At 40.6% G+C, this 17,957-nt stretch overlaps 1 protein-coding gene and 1 long non-coding RNA gene across 3 annotated transcripts in view; one reads left to right on the forward strand and one right to left on the reverse strand.

Annotated features, from left to right (window-relative positions):
- Positions 1 to 5,131, forward strand: part of LOC147751834 (uncharacterized) — a 6,796-nt gene extending 1,665 nt beyond the window's left edge. The window contains exon 2 of the long non-coding RNA XR_015315794.1: positions 4,786 to 5,131. This is a non-coding gene — a long non-coding RNA (uncharacterized LOC147751834). The remainder of the gene's footprint in view (positions 1 to 4,785) is intronic.
- LOC111272663 (acyl-CoA desaturase 1) overlaps positions 1 to 10,748 on the reverse strand; it is a 22,354-nt gene extending 11,606 nt beyond the window's left edge. Inside the window, exon 1 of one of the 2 annotated variants that reach the window (XM_022854246.2) lies at positions 10,479 to 10,748. In XM_022854246.2, coding sequence (XP_022709981.1) covers positions 10,479 to 10,561 — 83 coding nt within the window. In that variant the 5' untranslated portion in view covers positions 10,562 to 10,748. Of the gene's footprint in view, positions 1 to 10,369 lie in introns of both variants that reach the window. The other variant, XM_086973358.1, reaches the window with a different exon arrangement.
- Positions 10,749 to 17,957: the final 7,209 nt, after the last annotated feature.

Genomic DNA, 17,957 nt, shown 5'->3' on the forward strand with positions numbered 1-17,957 from the left:
TCGGTCAGTTTTGATTAACTTTTACTCGAATATTGATATAAATGAATGATGATGCTGTGAAGATTCGTTAACAGGGGCCCATTTCTCGCAAAGATACTAGGTAACGGTATTTCGTTTCGGTTTTTTTCTTGATCCTTACGACCATAAAGGTCCCGGTTGTACCGTCGGAACTTGAACTAGCCAACTTCTTTGCTAGTTTCCCGACGTGTTCCTACTTTGGATTTTCTGAACGGCTAATCACGAGGTTCCAGTTTATCCAGTGATGATTCCTTGTTTCAGAAAGAGAGGAACAAGAAGAGCGAGGACTCTACTCATCACTATACTATCTACCACTACGTAAACGATACTTGATATTTATAACAAATCATAGAAAACAACTTTGCCACAGAGTCAGTGCATTACTAACAAATAAACGGTAAGTAATTCTTGCAAGGAAGCATCGCCAATAATAAACCTAATAATACACTCTCGAGGCTATTACCCGCAGTTTTCAAACGAGTTTTGAAGAACCCGGGAAAAGTTTACAGGAGATAAACCGGAAGGCCCTTAATGAAATGCCCTAATGTATAGATTCAGAAGGATCAAGAAATTATCAGAAAACATTTCTGAGGTACATGGATATTTTGTGTAGAAATTTAGGATCGTCTTGAAGAGGACACTATAAGTTATAAGATTGTTTACGCCTTTTTCGCACCGCAATTGGCCGCCTCTAACTCCTGCATTTTCAAGATTTCTCGACTGCTATTAGTCTAAAGTTTAATTCTACTTGATTTTTTGTTATACTTAGACGAATCAACATATATTAATATCGCTTGATGGGCAATTAGTATTATTCAGTCCTTTGCGGATTAAAGAAAAAGTATTCCGGAAGTACCTAGTGAGTGGTCGAGGCCCTGAACTTATCCCGTGAGTAGTAATTATACTGAGTCAACGCAATAGCAAGGGATGGCGTTCTAAATAGCCGTAAACATTTTGTCTTTGTTTGGATGCAGTCTTTGAATCATGGGAGAAAGTCCAGATTTATATATATATATATATATATATATATATATATATAGGAGCCTTTCCTTTAGATTAACCGCGTTGTTCAATAGTCAGTGTTTGTTATGAACGAGCAAAACAATTATGATTCAATCCAAGATCAAATGCATAGCAGAAGTGTACAAAATTTGCGCCAAGTTCGATTATTAGTAAAATATAAGTTAGAATAAAGGAAACATTTACGCAGTCAGCAAAACGAGCGCTATAAGACAGCTATGCAGAAAATCGATCATCCAGTAGTATTTGAATCCACTAGGGCATGAGCTCTTGAGGGTGGGAACGTGTTCTCAACTTTTCCAAATGGAACTTTTAATTTAGATGCAAACAGAGTAGTAGATGCGGAATCATGATCTAATTTTTTACTAAGAACTACCATTTCAGAATACCAGATACGCATATGCTATGTACAATCCTATTAGATCGCCGTCTGGTTTAAACAATGGTCGCTGCAAACGTAATATCACAATAGACGTTCGAATATAATGTAATCGCAGGCCGCACGCATATATAACTAGAATCCGTATTAGGCCATTATGAAGACACGTTACCCACTAGTTCCATTAGTTCCGTTTACATGCGTGATAGTTCAGCACGATTTCGAACTTTTGGTAGCATACGGGTCCTGTTACCCCCCGAAATAGCTTTATACGAATTCGATAATATATAGTTACGGAGGTTTCTATAAAGGGGCAAGGACAAGGCTTTGAAGGTTGCGACGTTGGTTTGTAGTGCGACTAGTCCTATGCACATTTCTATCGAAATCAAAATGGAGTGTGCTTAGTTCATAGACCCTATCGGACCTGTCAAGACCTATAGTTAGTTTAATTGTATTGTCAGAATAATAGACGCGTTAATAAAGAGACTCGATTAATATATAATAATAATTTGAGTTAGGCTTGTTGAACTCAGATGCTTTTGCATATCAGAATAAACAGGGTTTGGTTTTTTTCGGGCTCTCACCTCGCTATTTACTCGACATGTATTTATCCCTTTCGACCTTTAAAGTAAAAAAATAAAACTATTTCCAATATCCCGAGATCACCGAACGCGCTACGGTACGAAATCAAAAATAATGACCGAGCACGTGATAAAGAAGTAATTACATCTTTATTAGTTTTTTCAGCGTCCGATCAATGTATTTATCAGTTTTCTGCGAACGGCTGACGTCGTCCATGCTTTTCCGATCCGTTGGCTGATTTTCTTCAGTTCCCTTGTGGTCGCATCAACAGCGATCATAGTGATAAGCCAGGGCAGGCAAAAAGTGCCGCAAGTGCCCACAGCAATCACATGGGTCAGAAAGGCAAAAGACGACGGTAACTGCATTCCACTTTTCCTTATTCTGCTGTGCATAGTAAAACTACCATATCAAACTGATACACAAAAATAACGGAATTATCGCCGGAGCGTGGTACGGAAAAGGACATTGGCAAAAATCATTGCACTTGTCGCCATAGTCTCGACAGTCCACAGCTCTGTCGAGGGTTTGAGACAAGCAGATGTCAGAGTTACCGGTAAAATGTCCGCAAACGCGAAAAGCTCAGCGGAAGCTAGCCGGCACCCAATAGCTTGGGAGCAGAAAATGACAGTCTCAAGCAGTAGACCTGCTCAGTGAAGTCAACAGTTTCTGTTCTTACCGCGACAGAAAACCTGTCAAATGAACAAGTGTGTACCGAACAAACTGTAGTAAAAGAGTATGGTTAGAGATAGCCGCAGACCGATATAGAAAGGCAAAGAGGGCGACGTTCTTAGATTCGTTAGCGTACTCATATTTTCGGCGGTCTGAGTAGTCAAGTGACTGAAGGACAAGCCGCAAGTCCACGGTAGGAATGCAAGGTTTTGCCGACCTTACTGAAATACTTAGCACTCAGCGGCAGGAAGCAACCGCTGTCATATTTGTAGTAAATATTAAAACTTATCTTTAAAAAAAAAACAGTGATAGGCCAGAGGGGGACAAACGAGGAAACGGATGAAGGCTACGGTCGATGGACGTCTCAGCAGTCAGACGGGACTGGTGATAAAAGGTAAAGGACGCAAGCATCTGTTAGACTTTGCGCGCCGATTGCCAAGTAGTCAGGAGCAAGCGGCCACCAACATTCGTCGTAGCACAATAGCGCAATCAATATCTTTTCCGTCTGCGCATCTTCTGGAGTCGTATCAATGGAAGATAAAGGCCTTTGGCAGACAAAAAACAAGCGACAACAACGACATAGGGCTATTTCATAGTAGAACAAGCCAAGCTCTGACAATGGCTAGATTATTAGGGACCTTAGATACCGCTAAAAGTTGTCTTCTCCATTTCTCAGCACTATCCAGTTCGTCTAGCGTCAGCTTGTCGCTGGGATGGTACCTCCTCTATTCTTTTTTGCCTGCACGTTCCTATTTCGTTCACGTGGTGTACGGAAAATCTGATCCGTGACCACTTACTTCCTACAACTTTTACAATTACAAGCGCTGTAGTGTTTTTTTCCTACCTTCAGTTTTGTATTTCCATAGAGTGCTGTGCTCTTTCGGCAGAACTCTGCAATGTATGTGTATCCGACAAGGTCTCTAATGACTGTTTCATTTGTTGCTCGTCACTCCTGTCTTAATGCAATGTCCAACGTGAACTACCCATGCTTGATCGGTCTTATTGCATTAATGGTATCAAATTTTCGATGAGAGGATTTGACTTAATTAGCCAGGTTCATGATAGGATAACCGCAGACGTATTTAAGGAGTCAATGATGCAAAAAGAGACCACAAAGTGATTATAGCAGTACCCTATGCCAAACCTGCATGGGGATCAAATACACACGCAGTAGTGTGTACTGTACACGGAAATCAACGTAGCAATGCTAAGGACTTTCTTTTTGATGCTGTGTCGCTCATTAGCGTGGTGGTTCCTGCGCTATGCGTATCCGCCTCTCATTACTATCTTCTTCTCGTCTAAGTAATTTTCTTCTTCAGCAAATGTCGCTCCCGCTTGCGCGATTAATCTACATTTGTTTCCATTTCTTGGATTACATACGCTTCCGCCAATCATCAGCATGATGCGTTGACGGGGTATTTTTCTGGAACCGATATAGCCATGACGTTAGAATCCATCCAAGCTGTGGCTTAGCCCTTTATAGAAAGAAACAATAGTCGCTTAACAACTGAAGTTGCTCTTACGTTATCTATATACTCGTAGATGCACAATCAGGGGGAACTTGTACCCCACCGTAACACCATCGGTGGTAGAAATACGAATGAAAATGTTCCGTATTCATCTTGGTACTTAGGGAAAGGAAAATAGCGGGATTAGAGGAATAGCAACCAGTCAACTGCCACACCCCAACTGCTAGTCAAACTACCGAAGCCATGGTATAGTATAGTGGTGATCTATAATCTTTGCGGCGATTGGTGACAGCCCCCAGCACCAATGGACATACCTTGTTCCGCGATGGCGCATTACACACTATAATAGTACTATATAACTCTGGCTAGCAAATACAAGCTGTTTAATTAAACAATCTCTTTTAAAGCCATGGGCCTATACGGTGCCCTAACATTCTGCGGTCTCTAATGCGTTCGAATTGCTACACGGGTACAACAATGGTAAGTCTGAGTATAGATTTGCCAGATGGCATGATCACCGGCTTCATTCTGATAATGATCTTTTTGAGAGAACGAGCCTTGGCGAAGGGAAAAAGCTCTGCAGCCTGACGCCAGCTAAACGTTGGAATCTAATTTGTTATCTTTCCCCTATTGACTCCCGTTTTCCAGAAAGAATCTGCAGGCTACAGGGGCAACCAGAATGCCTGACCAGGATAGTGTAGCGGCGTCTTGTGCACTAGAAGTCTCAGAGCCAACGATGGTCTGCCAACTAGCGCTGGCCGGTCTAATAACGAGCGGCGGATGCGATCCGCTATATAATTACAAAGCCGAAACTTACTAACATGACGAGATTCAACGCACTTCGAGCTTGGGGCCTGCAGGAACCTTGATTACCTGTAATACCCTTGCAGTGGACAGAAAATAACGGCTTGAGACCTAAACTACACTGAACATTCGAATAGCATCTTGTTAATTCCGCGATTTCCCAATACAGCCAACCAGTCTTATTCCCTCAAACCGCATTGAATTACTATAGAGCATATACATGGTATTATCCAACACGGTGGCCCGCACAATCGTTAGAAGCAGCATAACTTTTACTTTATCGGAATTCGTTCGCATTTTTCGGCTGTTTTTTTTTGTTGAAATGATTTTTATAGCTTCGTCGAACCAATTACGTGGAAGATGATACAGTCAAGCTTCATCATACATTTGCATAACTTCAAACTTTTATAAAGCTATATTACATCTGCATATCTATCTATTGTTTATATATATGTTCGAATGAAATCAAAAGATCTTTCGTTAAATAGACTATGTATCTATAATGATAGCAACTTTTAGCTAACTCACCTTCTCTTTTAGAGTAAATCTAAACTCGACAAAAAAAAAACATAAAACTCGACAACTAGCAACATTTCCATACATTGTCTATACGGCGTACTATACATACGACGTATACTAAGCTTCTTAAAATGCGATACTGTTATTGAGGCTTAGAGGTAACAATGAGCTTCAAAGTTATGATACATTCCGCTTTTGTGTGTTTCACATACTTGAAGAATCTAACATTTGAAGAAAATCCTATCATTCTTCAACGTAAAGCCTCCTCTAAGCTAAGGCAGCGGCCATCACAGTTGCAGTTTTGAGTATGTCAAAACCTTAGGCAAGATTTTAGTATGATGGTAGCCTTACAACGTTAGTCGGCATTGGAAAAAACCTACGAACCACACGTTATCCTGCTCTCGAGGCCAAGACAAGAAACGCAATTACGCCAACTTTGCCTGACAACATCTTTCGTATCATTATATCCTGCTATTTGTGCTTGCTGCCTAGAATATATGTTTTGACTTGCTTGTAAATGAAACATGCGTTCCTGCAGGGGAGTTATTTCCAATTAAGAATCGTTATCGCTTATTACGTTCATTGTAGATGAAAAAAGTAATACAAGTTCAGACGCTGGAAGTTGAAATGTAAAAATTATTGCGCATTAACACTACATTTTCGATTGGCTAGTTCTACAGTCCGTGAACGAAAATGTGCCACACCTCTGAGTCAAAGAGATATTATCATTAAGCTCAATATAAGGCCTACTTTAAGGAGCTGATTTATTTCTGAAGGACTAAACGGGTGCACCTATTTGTGATGCCTCGCAACACAGTAATTCGTTTAGGAAACTCGTTTTTGCTCCTAAAAAAAATTGAAACTTGGCATTTCCAAGTTGAGTAGACAATCCGTATCATTTGATAGCTATTTCGCGACGATCGTTTAGCCAGTTGTATACTCGATATGGTCTAGCGATGCGCTGGTATGTCTGCAAGCTTTTCGAGTCGGTCACAAAACGTATCTTTGAACCTGTATCGAAACAATTGCCCTGTTTCGTTTACTAAGGTAGAAAGAGGTGCATCTTTACTCTGTTTCAGATCTCAATGTTTCCCATGAAGTTTTGCTTTTTTAGAAAATCTAAAGCTGGAAAAGGCCTGTGAGCAACAGTGTATTTGTATGCATCTGAATAACGTGACGTGGTAGCGGGTAGACTTTTCTCATGTTCCATAGCATGTCCTTCGATTGTGAACAGCAAGAAATCGCTTATTAGCCTAAATATCGGTATAGAACTTGCAAGTGTTAGGTCCTAAAACACGACAGAATTGTCGGTGAACCACGAGGGTTTCTGCGAGATAATAATAAGTAAAACGACAAATGCGTTTCCAATAAATCCCAACGAAGGGTTTAAGATCACTGAAGAAAAGCAGACATGTGGTAGAAATACCAACGGTCTCTGAGGGGTCGACCTTCAAACGTTCCGTAGGAAAACCCACCCAGTTTGCATTTCGTATTTTTTGATTGATACTAATTGTCACCTATACTTTCATTTTTTAAGAGTAAGATAAACCGATCGAATTGACTCATATATGGTTGGTATTTACGTATAGGAAATAAGTAACTTATTTGTATGTTTTTTGTTATATTGGCCAGTACTGTGTCGGATATAGCAGCTCCGTACCGTACACAGAATACATTTCCTCGTGTTCACATACGCTAAAAAATAGGTGCTTCAATTTAAAAAAATGTGTGATATTTCCTTCGAATTAATGTATATAACATATGGCGGACAAATGAGCCAAACTCCGAAACTTTATCACGCGAGGAATCTTTTTTATGAAGACTCCCTGTCATTACATATATCAACGAGGTGTATATATTTGCCTACTTAAGTATACCTATTGACTTAAGCTACTTTGTGTGAATATTTAAAGGGATTTTATTAACAATTTAAGATAAATTATTTTGATTTAAATAGTTTACCCATGCTATTTGGTGAGTCTTTGCGAAATAAGTTGCACCACCTTTTTTTATCCAAGTTTATCTTCCATCAAGGAAATTTCCGTATTTTAGGTAAGTCGACGATGGGGTTCGAGTAATAGCGCAGCTCCTCCTCTAAAAGAACCATAAAAGCATCTTTGTACACTGACAGATAAGTGCCCAACTGGAGATAAACAGGTGCTTGCGATAAACTAAAACAATATTGGTGCCGTTTGTTAATAGACAGACTATACGAAAAGAGATATCTGAATGAAATTCAATGTAAGACCTATGGACAGCTTTGGCTTATAACTCCAGTTCAAGACATAAGCCGTCAATAACTGATTTTCGAAAATGCAATTTCTGGATCTGTGAATAATTTTTTTTATCGTAACCGTAAATGAACCACTGACCTTACCATATATAACGAAAACGGTTGATGTTTATTTTGAGTTGACAGGAGGAGCAGTAGATTAAAAATTCCAAAAATACAAAGGTCTAGTAAAGACATGAAAAATTCAAAGAGATGTTAACCGTTATAGAATACATAATCTACCCGGCGCGACAACCTCACTTTGAAAATTATCTCCAAGATAGCGTCATTCTGTTGTGATGGTCTATATTTGAAACCGGGCGTAGAGGTACTTTGTTTCATGCTGGAAAGTAGCCATCTGAAGCAATGTTTAACAACCACCTGGGTATCAGGCAAAAACCTAACACATTTAACCTTAATTACGAGAACAATTTCTAATACCGGTCCAAACACTCCGAAGCCATTGGAGACAACTTCTTAAGTTTTCCTTTTGCTAACAGTTAGGCGTTGCCTAAACTACAGTTTTGTAAACAAATCAAAAGTGCTTATTCATGTTCTTTTCTTTGATAAATCGTGCGTTTTTGTTGAGTATTACATTGTAATCTTCCGTAATCTTTTTATTCGTTCGTAAAACATTTGACCTGTTTTTCTTGTTTTGGCTCTTTGTGCCGTCTGTGTTTATTCCTTAATTAAAATGCACCTCAACTCCGGGGCCTAGCCGGCCTGATTTGCTCGTTGCGTCATACACTCTCTTTTCACATCCCCTTTTTGCGACTCGCCAATTGTATAAGCAGGAAACCAATGCTTTACTTGGTGTTCCGGGAAGAATCGTCACGCACGAATCATTTCCGTTACAGTCTAGCGCTGGTGATATTTGCAGCTTTCTTAGTTAGCATTCTATTAGGTCATGAGACCGTCGAAGCCTATAACATAGGGCAAACTTTCAGCAGACCCTATACATAGCACGTACCCAGGTACGTGGTCGTTCTGTATCATTATGACCACGCTTTCTAGCTATGGCTATAAATAATGGCTAGCGTTATAAAGACAATAAACGTAATAATAGAGAAAAACATGACTGAGGCATGATCCTATGTGAGGTGACGTACACGTATACGTGTAGACGAAACGTCACAACTGGAGCAGGCTAGGGAAAAGCGATTGGTTTTAGGCGAATCACTTTGCATTAGTTCAAGCTAGTGTGTACGTCCTGGCCTTAGCCTATTTCTATCGCTGCTGATGCTTCAACTGTCTGTCCTTGTGAGGGTAGTGCAAGGCTCAGGAATGTCTGTTTTCCGAAAAACCCTGACCGGTTAGTAGCCTTTGCCGGCCGCTGCACTGACACACAGGGCAACCCAACTGACCTGTGTGCAGTATAGCCTTTATAACCCAAGTCAGATTGACGGACCTCTTGCTTAGTGATTTGGCTGCTTTTGTTGTTGATGCTGGTCTGGGATGTACATCCCCACAAAAACCCCGTTTTTCCTGGCAAAAACAGAGAATCTGCCAGCCATGACGTTTATGGTGAACGGACTTGCTCGTTTATTATAGTTCGTTCATCGGCGTTCTATGACAATAGCATACGCAACAGGAGGCCGCATCTGTAGCAGCTAATAACAACCGAAATTGTGTACAGGTCATCAAAAATAGTTATATATATCATAGTATTAGTGTATACATGACGTATTAACTCCTGATTTTTTTTAACATTTCCTGTTTGCTGAAAAAGCCTGTAAATTTAGTAAGGTGGCGCTGAAGATATGCGTGTAAAGCTGCCTTCTTTCCTGTGGAAAATGTTGCTTGTTTTTTCTTTTAATTCGCGTGCAAAACGTTTAATTCATCACAGACACTTCGAATAGTGAAGAATAAGCGAAGACGATAGAATTAGGTATCAGGATTAGTTAATTTCGAAGCGGTTCGAGTGTCCGAAACGGCTTTTCTAAGGAAGCCGCCTGTATCAGTAGCGGCGACCGTCACCAATGTTTCAACCGGTGTCAACCAACTCGATGCCAGATGAGATATAGATTTCTGTGCGCATTTGTAAGTCGGCTGCGTCCCAACATGCTATTGAAACTCGAAAATGCGTCTGTACACGTGTGTTTCTTTGCGAGCCAGAGAGGTTTAGGAAGTCTCCTCATTTATATATTCCCTCTGAGCGAATCTCCTTGTTTAGATAGCTTCCGTTCAGTGATTTTGTTCATTTATATCCTCTTACATTTTTCGAAACAATCATACCCCCTACACTGGCAGTGGAAGGGGGGTTCGGCGTCTCATGTTGATACAAAGAAGCACATGCTAGCTAATCGTGCAACAATCGCCCCTCGACCGCTGAGCTCGACCCTATATAGCCTACGAAGTAAACAACTCTTGAGAAATCTACCAGCCGATATCAGGCCAAGTCTCTCATCGTTAACTAAAGTGTGTTTCTTGCCGTGCGCCACAATACAACATGTCTGAGGTAAAAAGCATCAAAAAAAAATAGACGCCATACGACGCGTGCAAAGGCCTGGCGACACCTGTTACATTTGTACACTGGAACGGTTCGCATGCTGTTTCCAGCTGACCTGATTATTACAAACGCCTCATGCACGCTTCAGCCACATCGAATAGAGGACATCAAGTTAACAACTTTCTTACGTTACTCGGTGAGCCCTGCAGAGGCCAGCTAACGCCCCAGTACCGTTGCTACCTACTCCCTCTAGCTTCAATTACACATTGAGCTGCTGCGTCATGTTGACAGTCTTACATGTGCCGACGTTCTGTCAGCGTTCTTGAGCACTTCACATGTGCTACAGTATCCTCGGGTCCCTTTCGCCTCAGCTCGATCATCCGATTCACTATTACTAGTCACTATACACTATAAATCCTCGCTGCTGTATGGCAATCTTCGACGTGAACCTTTTCGGTTAGTACGCCGCCTGTCTGTTTGATCTGGTGACTGCTGCTTACATGGGCGTAATGGTACTGTTTCTCAGCTGCGGATCGGAACTTTTCCGTTAGCTACTTGGATCTCAAGTCTAATGAAGGTTGAAAGTAGGGAAGGATAGTTGTTTTGTTCAGGGGAGCCTGAGGGAGGCGTGGAGAGGGCAAGCCCCTGCTTTCCTCCTCGAAAACCGAAAACTACACCCCGGCTGGCTGGAATTGGGAGAGTACCAGGATTAGGACCTAGAGAGCGACAGCCAGTGGGAAAGGGATGGTAAAAATACGGTTACTACTGTCGTCAACGAAAGAAAGGTATAGATACTTAGAGATGACGATCTGGTCGTCGTAGCTGGGGCCTTGTAGAACGCCAAAGGTTGTGGGGTGGCACGACATTTAGTCGCTAGTCAGGCGTCGCGAACATTCTAGAGATGTCTGGCAGATTGATACGATGTATTATAAACGTTTCGATATAAGCCTGAAGGCAGGAAAAGAATAGAGAGGAAATTAAAAAAAAAATAGTTGTTTAGTATAGACAAGAGATTGTGTGTAGTTGCTTGTACGCTTGAGAAATAAAAGAAGTGCTTCGGTTGGGTTGACGTCTTTCACAATCTCTGAATCTTGACAAGGACGCCATAGTTTTCTAGAGCTATTATATGAACACACATTGTACATTTAAATAATATATTGTGATGCGATCACCTTTTAAAACATGGCAGTAAACAAGAATGTAACAAGAGTTGTTACCGCCGCAACATCCATATAAGCCACACGCTAGACCTCCAGTCACAAAGTGTTATTTATGTTGTTGACACATGTTTACAAAATTCAGGGCTTGTGACTAACTCGAAGGTTTAATGCCACACGCTTTAGAAAGAAGGCTTTTGCTATATTAAGGCCGCTCATAGAAAGGCGTGTCCTTCTGTGTACAGCTCAGCCCATGCGTGGCCGGGTACCGCAATATTTCTTGGCTTTGAGAATGTTAAGAAAAGAAAAGACTTTTATTGATATTGTCTGGGACCTAGGCAACAATCCCCGTTAAACAACTGAACTGGCAAAAAGGAGGAAAGCTTTTGAATTCTAGGCACGACGAGTGGACAGCACGGGCCATAGACCTTCTGAACACGGGACGTCCATCCCCTGCGCAACTATATGGGCAAAGCTAAGCAGTAAATTCGCCTACGAGAAAGGACCTGCTGGCCTGCTATCCAAGCACCACTATGTAAATCGATGCATATTAATACTGACTTCATTAGAGAATCGGCTATATGCCAATCCTATTTTCAACCTTCCCTTTGCTTAAGTTGCTCATTTGTCGCCATCCTCACATGGTGCTACCTATTGCGCCCTTAAAAACGGCATTAATTTTTGGCATAATTTTGACAAAGATTACGTAAACGCAGCGGGTAGCTTCGCGAAATGCTAGGTAACGTCTGTCCATAGTCCGTCGCTGTCTCTTCCCTGGCCAAGCAGTTCCTAAAAACGATGTTAGAAATATATAAGCTCGAAACAGGTTAGGTTGTCTTTAGCGGCTAACGCCGGCACCTGTATCGTTGCCAGGGTCGTGACGGGGAAACGGACAGAGGCAGACCAGCTACGAACCAGCCAAAGGAGAGGAAAATATGCATGTCTGCGTTGTCTTTGCATCCTTCTCGTTCTATCCCTCGCTGTCCCTTGGTTTCTAGCGTAATCTCTCTAGTGTGCCCCACATCGCGCAAGTGACTCAGTATTCAGTACGGAGGCTCAAGTTTATTCCAGCGGCTCGTATTCGCCGTTATCCCAGACTGTGTCTCGGGGGAAAGAGCGGCGAAAGGCCACAGCAGATGTTAATAGGTAGCTGAGCGAAGCATGACAAGAGGCAAATGCAGAGGAGAAAAAGTTCTGAAATCAGGAAGAACGAGAAAAGCGTAGGCAAACTTTTTCACTATATATCATATTATATCCAGGACACAATTGCTGGACACAACGATGTACATTATAGAGCCACTGAACGGAAGTAGCAGTTCCATGATATAAGTTAGACTGTGACATAAGTACTGGCAAGGATTACGCTAGTGGCTAAACGCGCACTGATGTACGGAGAGAGAAGGGAAATAAACGTCCAAAAGTATGCGTGCCCATCTGTCTAAAATTGCGCAAACTAATAGGAACAATACAAATTACATACAGGAACCGAGGTCTATGTGTTGAATAACCTCCTATGCAGGTAAAGAGAGTTTAAAGCATTTTTAAAATTTTCGCATTTATGTTTAAATATTTAAACATTTTGCATAATAGAGCATAAAAGCAGATACGGGTCGTTTATGTTGTATCATATATATATGTACGCGTATGGAACTGTGTAGATACGGTTTCAATACAATACCGATACAAAGTAACGTTGATTAGAGCGATTTCCGGAAGATGAGATACCGAGCGAAGAATTAATTGTGAAGAGCGTCTGGTATAAGTAGAACAAAATCAATATTGGATATTTCTCTATTGATTTTTCCGTTTCGACCTCTAATGATATGCCGGCGTCATTGAACTGTGCAAGTGCCCCTATGTGAGAACATCTGATGCGAACCAAAAGCGGACGGTGGATGTCCTGTTTGTGAGACAAGATATTCAAAGTTGCTGAGTTTCATATATCTTCAGATTGTCGGCCTTCGGATTCGTTGTCGGGCCCTTAAACGGATGTAGACAAAAATAAATAAAGGGTAATCTATATCAAAAGCTTTGGCTAGAAAGTTGCAAGAAAGAGTTCAGAAACTCACCAAATGAAATATTTGGCTCAGAAAGGGACCAATAGCCCAAATTATATTTTTTACAACGTTGTGAGGTTGATGAAGAATCGATATTGACGTATCCATAGTTGTACCTCGTTTTAGAGTCGCATTTAGAGTTTCGCCGAAACCTAGGCAACCTAGGTATCGGCTACGCCCTAGGGAACCTAGTAACTAGATAATACATAGTCAGGTCAAGTTAAAAAGCAATTGCTAATACAATGTATGTTCAAAGCTAAGAGATCACATATCTGCCATTTCGTGTTCATTCAAAACAAGCTTTATGTAGATTTCCTAGTGCTCCTTTTCTCTTTAGGAAAATGTAAATGCCTTATGAGCAGCAGTGAATACCCACTCGTGGTGACGATTTTCCTTATAATATATATAGTAATATACAACAAAGGTAAAAAAAAAAGCGTTATTATGTAATACAATTTCTGTGAAACCAGCGTATCGCATGCGCACCATCATGTATTACCTTCAAGTGAGCTCTCGTAGAAGCAGAATAGTCTTGATGATACGTTCTATAGCGATTTAATTAAATTACAATTCATCGACGCGACGATCGCCATGTTGCAGTAATGACAGGATCCATCAGGCACGAGCTAACGCTCAAGAAAAAGTTTTTCCTGACCTTCTGCTTTCCAACGACGGAGAACTGCACGCAGTACGACGTGAAGTTTGTTTGAATCTGGCGTAGTTAGAAAGTGGTAACACTAGAAACGTGTACGTTCTTTTTACTGCAACGTTATTGTTTTTCCGCAAAGTTCATCTTTGGTCGGGCCGCGAATTCGTCGCTAAATACATTCATTTGCCTGCGGTCTTCTAATTTTTCTTGCCGGTTTTCGTTGTCTCTTTGTTGTTGACATCTTCACATCTAGACCCATAGTTTGAAGAACTTGTTTGGCCCTATCCGAGAATTATTCTGGATTGATCGTCTAGCAAGAACTGGAAATAATTTTTACGAAATCTCTCAGTGTCCTATATAGGACATAATTTCCTCGATTATGAGTAATCTAGTATTATTGAATTATTAACTGCCAACACGTTAACCACATATGGATCCTTGAATCAGATTCTATATTTCGTTTCCGAAGGCACATATACAACCGAATACACAATACGAACAAAATCATTGTATTTATAAGATTTATCAATAGGGCTTATTCAGTAGAAATAATTAAAACGTTTTCTAGATGGACCCTTTACAGCGGGAATGATTTTCTATCGATGAAAGAAACATTTGGATGGACGGGTACTACTTTGTATCTGTCATTTCTTATGCGGGGCTTTATAAACCCCGGTAGTTTTTCTATAAGCCACTAACAAGCTAGACTTTTTACTTTGAGGAAAAGGGAAAATTAATTTTTCTGGGAAGCGATACTCTATAGACAGCGTTTAATAGCGCGCCACTTACGTCGCCGAAAATAGTCTATTGCAAGCTCTTGAAAGCTTAAGGCTAAACCCACAACAGCCCCAAATTTCCTGTATTTTTTGGGTCCGGGTTTGAGCCTATCTCAGTAGAACTCCAAACTTAGCCCTAATCTTGGATTCTGTCAGCTTGTACGCTGACTTTCACTTCCTTTAAATATTTGTTCACCTTCTCATGATCTCTGATTTACATAATGATAGCTTTCAGCATCTGATACGTGCTTTTGTGAAATTTCGCGAGTTGGAATCATCTGGAACGCTATTTCGCTCATCGTTGGTGGGTCTGGTTATGGAGTCGTCTTTTAAGCCCATGGGGTAATACATATAACGTCCTCGTTAGTAAACCAATGTCAGGTAGCAGGGATATTACTTTTAACGTCAGTTTCATTTGAGAAATTTAAGACTATTTTTGGTCAACCTCAATGGTGCAGAAGCTTTGCAACTAACTAGATGAACATCTTCACGGTTAGGTTTTTCTCATAAATTGTCCAGAACCACATTCACTACGCGTTGCTATGGCACCACGTTATATTGCGGTTGAATTCATCCTTCAGTTGAGCTTCTAACTTAAACATTAGCTGAAACCAACAATACGATCAATTTTACAATGGCATTTGGGTGTTAAAATCTATGGTGACATAAAGCATAGTCTAAATTATTATATGTTAGTAAATACTCATTTCGAGCTAGAATTGTATATAACATTATAATGCTATTATTACCGCTATAACGATTTGTTAGATTAAGTCGACTAAAACGGCTTTCTACTTGGACGAGATGGTGAAGAAGTGAAGGTTTTACGAAGTACATTCTACCACATCATTTACATTTGCGTAAAGACCTGATCCTTTAAAAAAGAAACGTGGTACATTGGCCCGCTTCCAGTCCAGTTGCGTTGTACTTTTGGCCTGTTAGTTAGTAGGTATTTTCCATATCTACAGTTGATACGGGTTAGTTTTAACGTTGTTTCCCGCTCTAACTAAGCATCGATTTTGAGTTCCGTGTTTGGCAGCTTATAGGCCTCGCATCCTAGGGAAACCACCCGGTTGGTTCGGCTGCGATCAGTATAGCTCAATAGTTTTATTAGCGGTATGCAAATAGGCCATACTCTGAGAAATCTTTTTTTTTACGTTAATAGAACCAAAGAAAATTCTCTTGGGCGTATGTAACGCGTTGCTGCTGGACTAAGCTCAACGACACGGTAGAACCTGCTTAATCGGCATATGCGGAATAACATATATCGATCCCTACTAGGTACCGATGAGCCATCATTTCCAGATATTTAGTTCCCCTTTTGCTATCGGGGCCGACATTATTCGCGGTTTTTGTTTTTCATGGATCGATAGATTTCTCCTACCAGGTGACTTTGTTGAGCTATGGCGCGTATGTTTTTAGGTTACGGGTGATTGTAGCAGGATTTTTAGTTAACTACCAAAACAAGTGGGTATAAATTTTGAATGGAAATACGCAGAACATTAGCGAGTAGCCACTGAAAATTTTAAGTAGTCTAAGCTAATCATAAATTATCATCCCCTTACACGCTAGCAGCCGCAGTCATAATAACCGGTGTGGCAGACAACAGGTATTGCGCGTTTTTTCGTCTATGAAGGGCACTGGTATCGTAGATGCATGTCTCACTGATACGACAAACTGGATACATAACAACCGATAAAAAAAAACATGACCTATAGCTTTTGACCTCATACTCCGCTGAAATAGGAGAACTGCGATAGGCCCAGCTATGTTGTGGGCACCCCGAATGATTCTACATATACGGAGTAGAGTCTGAAAGCTACCCGCGCATTAAACACTTGTATCATCCTATCTGCTAGCATTTTTAACCTAATTACCTCAAGCACGGCATGTCCCATCACGGGAGCTGGAGCAGCAATGCCCGGTTCTCTTTGCAGCCACACGAGATTTAAACTAAAAGTTACTTCTATAATGTATTTATCTATAACCTCTTCTAGAATATCTTCTCGATAAGTATCATATTATAGGAATAACTATCGTAGTAATAATATATAACAGATAATAATATACAACCTAGACCACCTTATGTATTCTATAGTACTCCTGCTTGCTACTAAAATAACTCCCCCCTACTAAAATAATTCCTCCCGAGAAATCCACACGCTTTTTACATACCGTGGCCTAGCTTTGGAACTAGGTCGACACAATTTCACACCTGAGCTTGAGCCAGACTACTTTTTTTGACTCTTCCACCCGCGGCCCGCGCTTTTCGCTACGATATCTATTCGTCACTACTTGACGCATGAATCTCGGTCCAAAGTGTATTCCGCGTTAGACGTGTTGTGTGTTATATATGTCAAGCTGTTTGCTAAACATAAACAGTACTTTTAAGGCTTTGCTCTCTATATAATGACACTTCCAAGTTGATTAATTCCTGAATAGGATAATAGCCAAGAAATTGTTTTTCCGATATCAGACCTGAATCAGATTAGAATTTGAAAATCTCTTTAACAGAACCTTCCGCAGTAAAATTTGTTGCAAACTAAACAGACAGGGCTGTTTTTAAAATATCCATCCATAAAGTATCCGGATCCAACATCTAGGCACATCTTGGTTGAAACGATAGCGAATCGTTCTTTTTTTGAAGTAATAATGTTAATACCCTTCATCGAAAATTCACGAAAACACCGAAAATCAGCTAAACCTAAACTTACCCCTCATATTGTCAGACGCAGGTCGCGGTCTAAATATGTTTCTTACTCGTTGCGTAGACTTACGGCTCTTTCAATATGTTCTCCGCATTGACAACCTTGAGTTGTTTAAGCCTCGTAAAGACTTTTCTTAGCCTTTCTTTCAGCCGGAACATCAAAAGTTCACATCTAATAAATCAATAATCCTGTATATCGCACTAAGATCAACAACTACGTTTATTTTCTTCAAACATTTTGTACATTCATTTTGCAATCTATACATGGATAGTACTGATGGACAATACTGCAACTTTTGTAGTGACTTCCATTCTGGAACATCAAATCTAGGAACATCTACGCATGCACAGATAGTACTACACACACGCACGTTTAGTACTACACACACGCACGTTTAGTACTACACACACGCACGTTTAGTACTACACA

Source organism: Varroa jacobsoni, unplaced genomic scaffold (assembly GCF_002532875.2).
Source record: "Varroa jacobsoni isolate VJ856 unplaced genomic scaffold, vjacob_1.0 contig02899, whole genome shotgun sequence".
NCBI classification, from domain to species: Eukaryota; Metazoa; Arthropoda; class Arachnida; order Mesostigmata; family Varroidae; genus Varroa; species Varroa jacobsoni.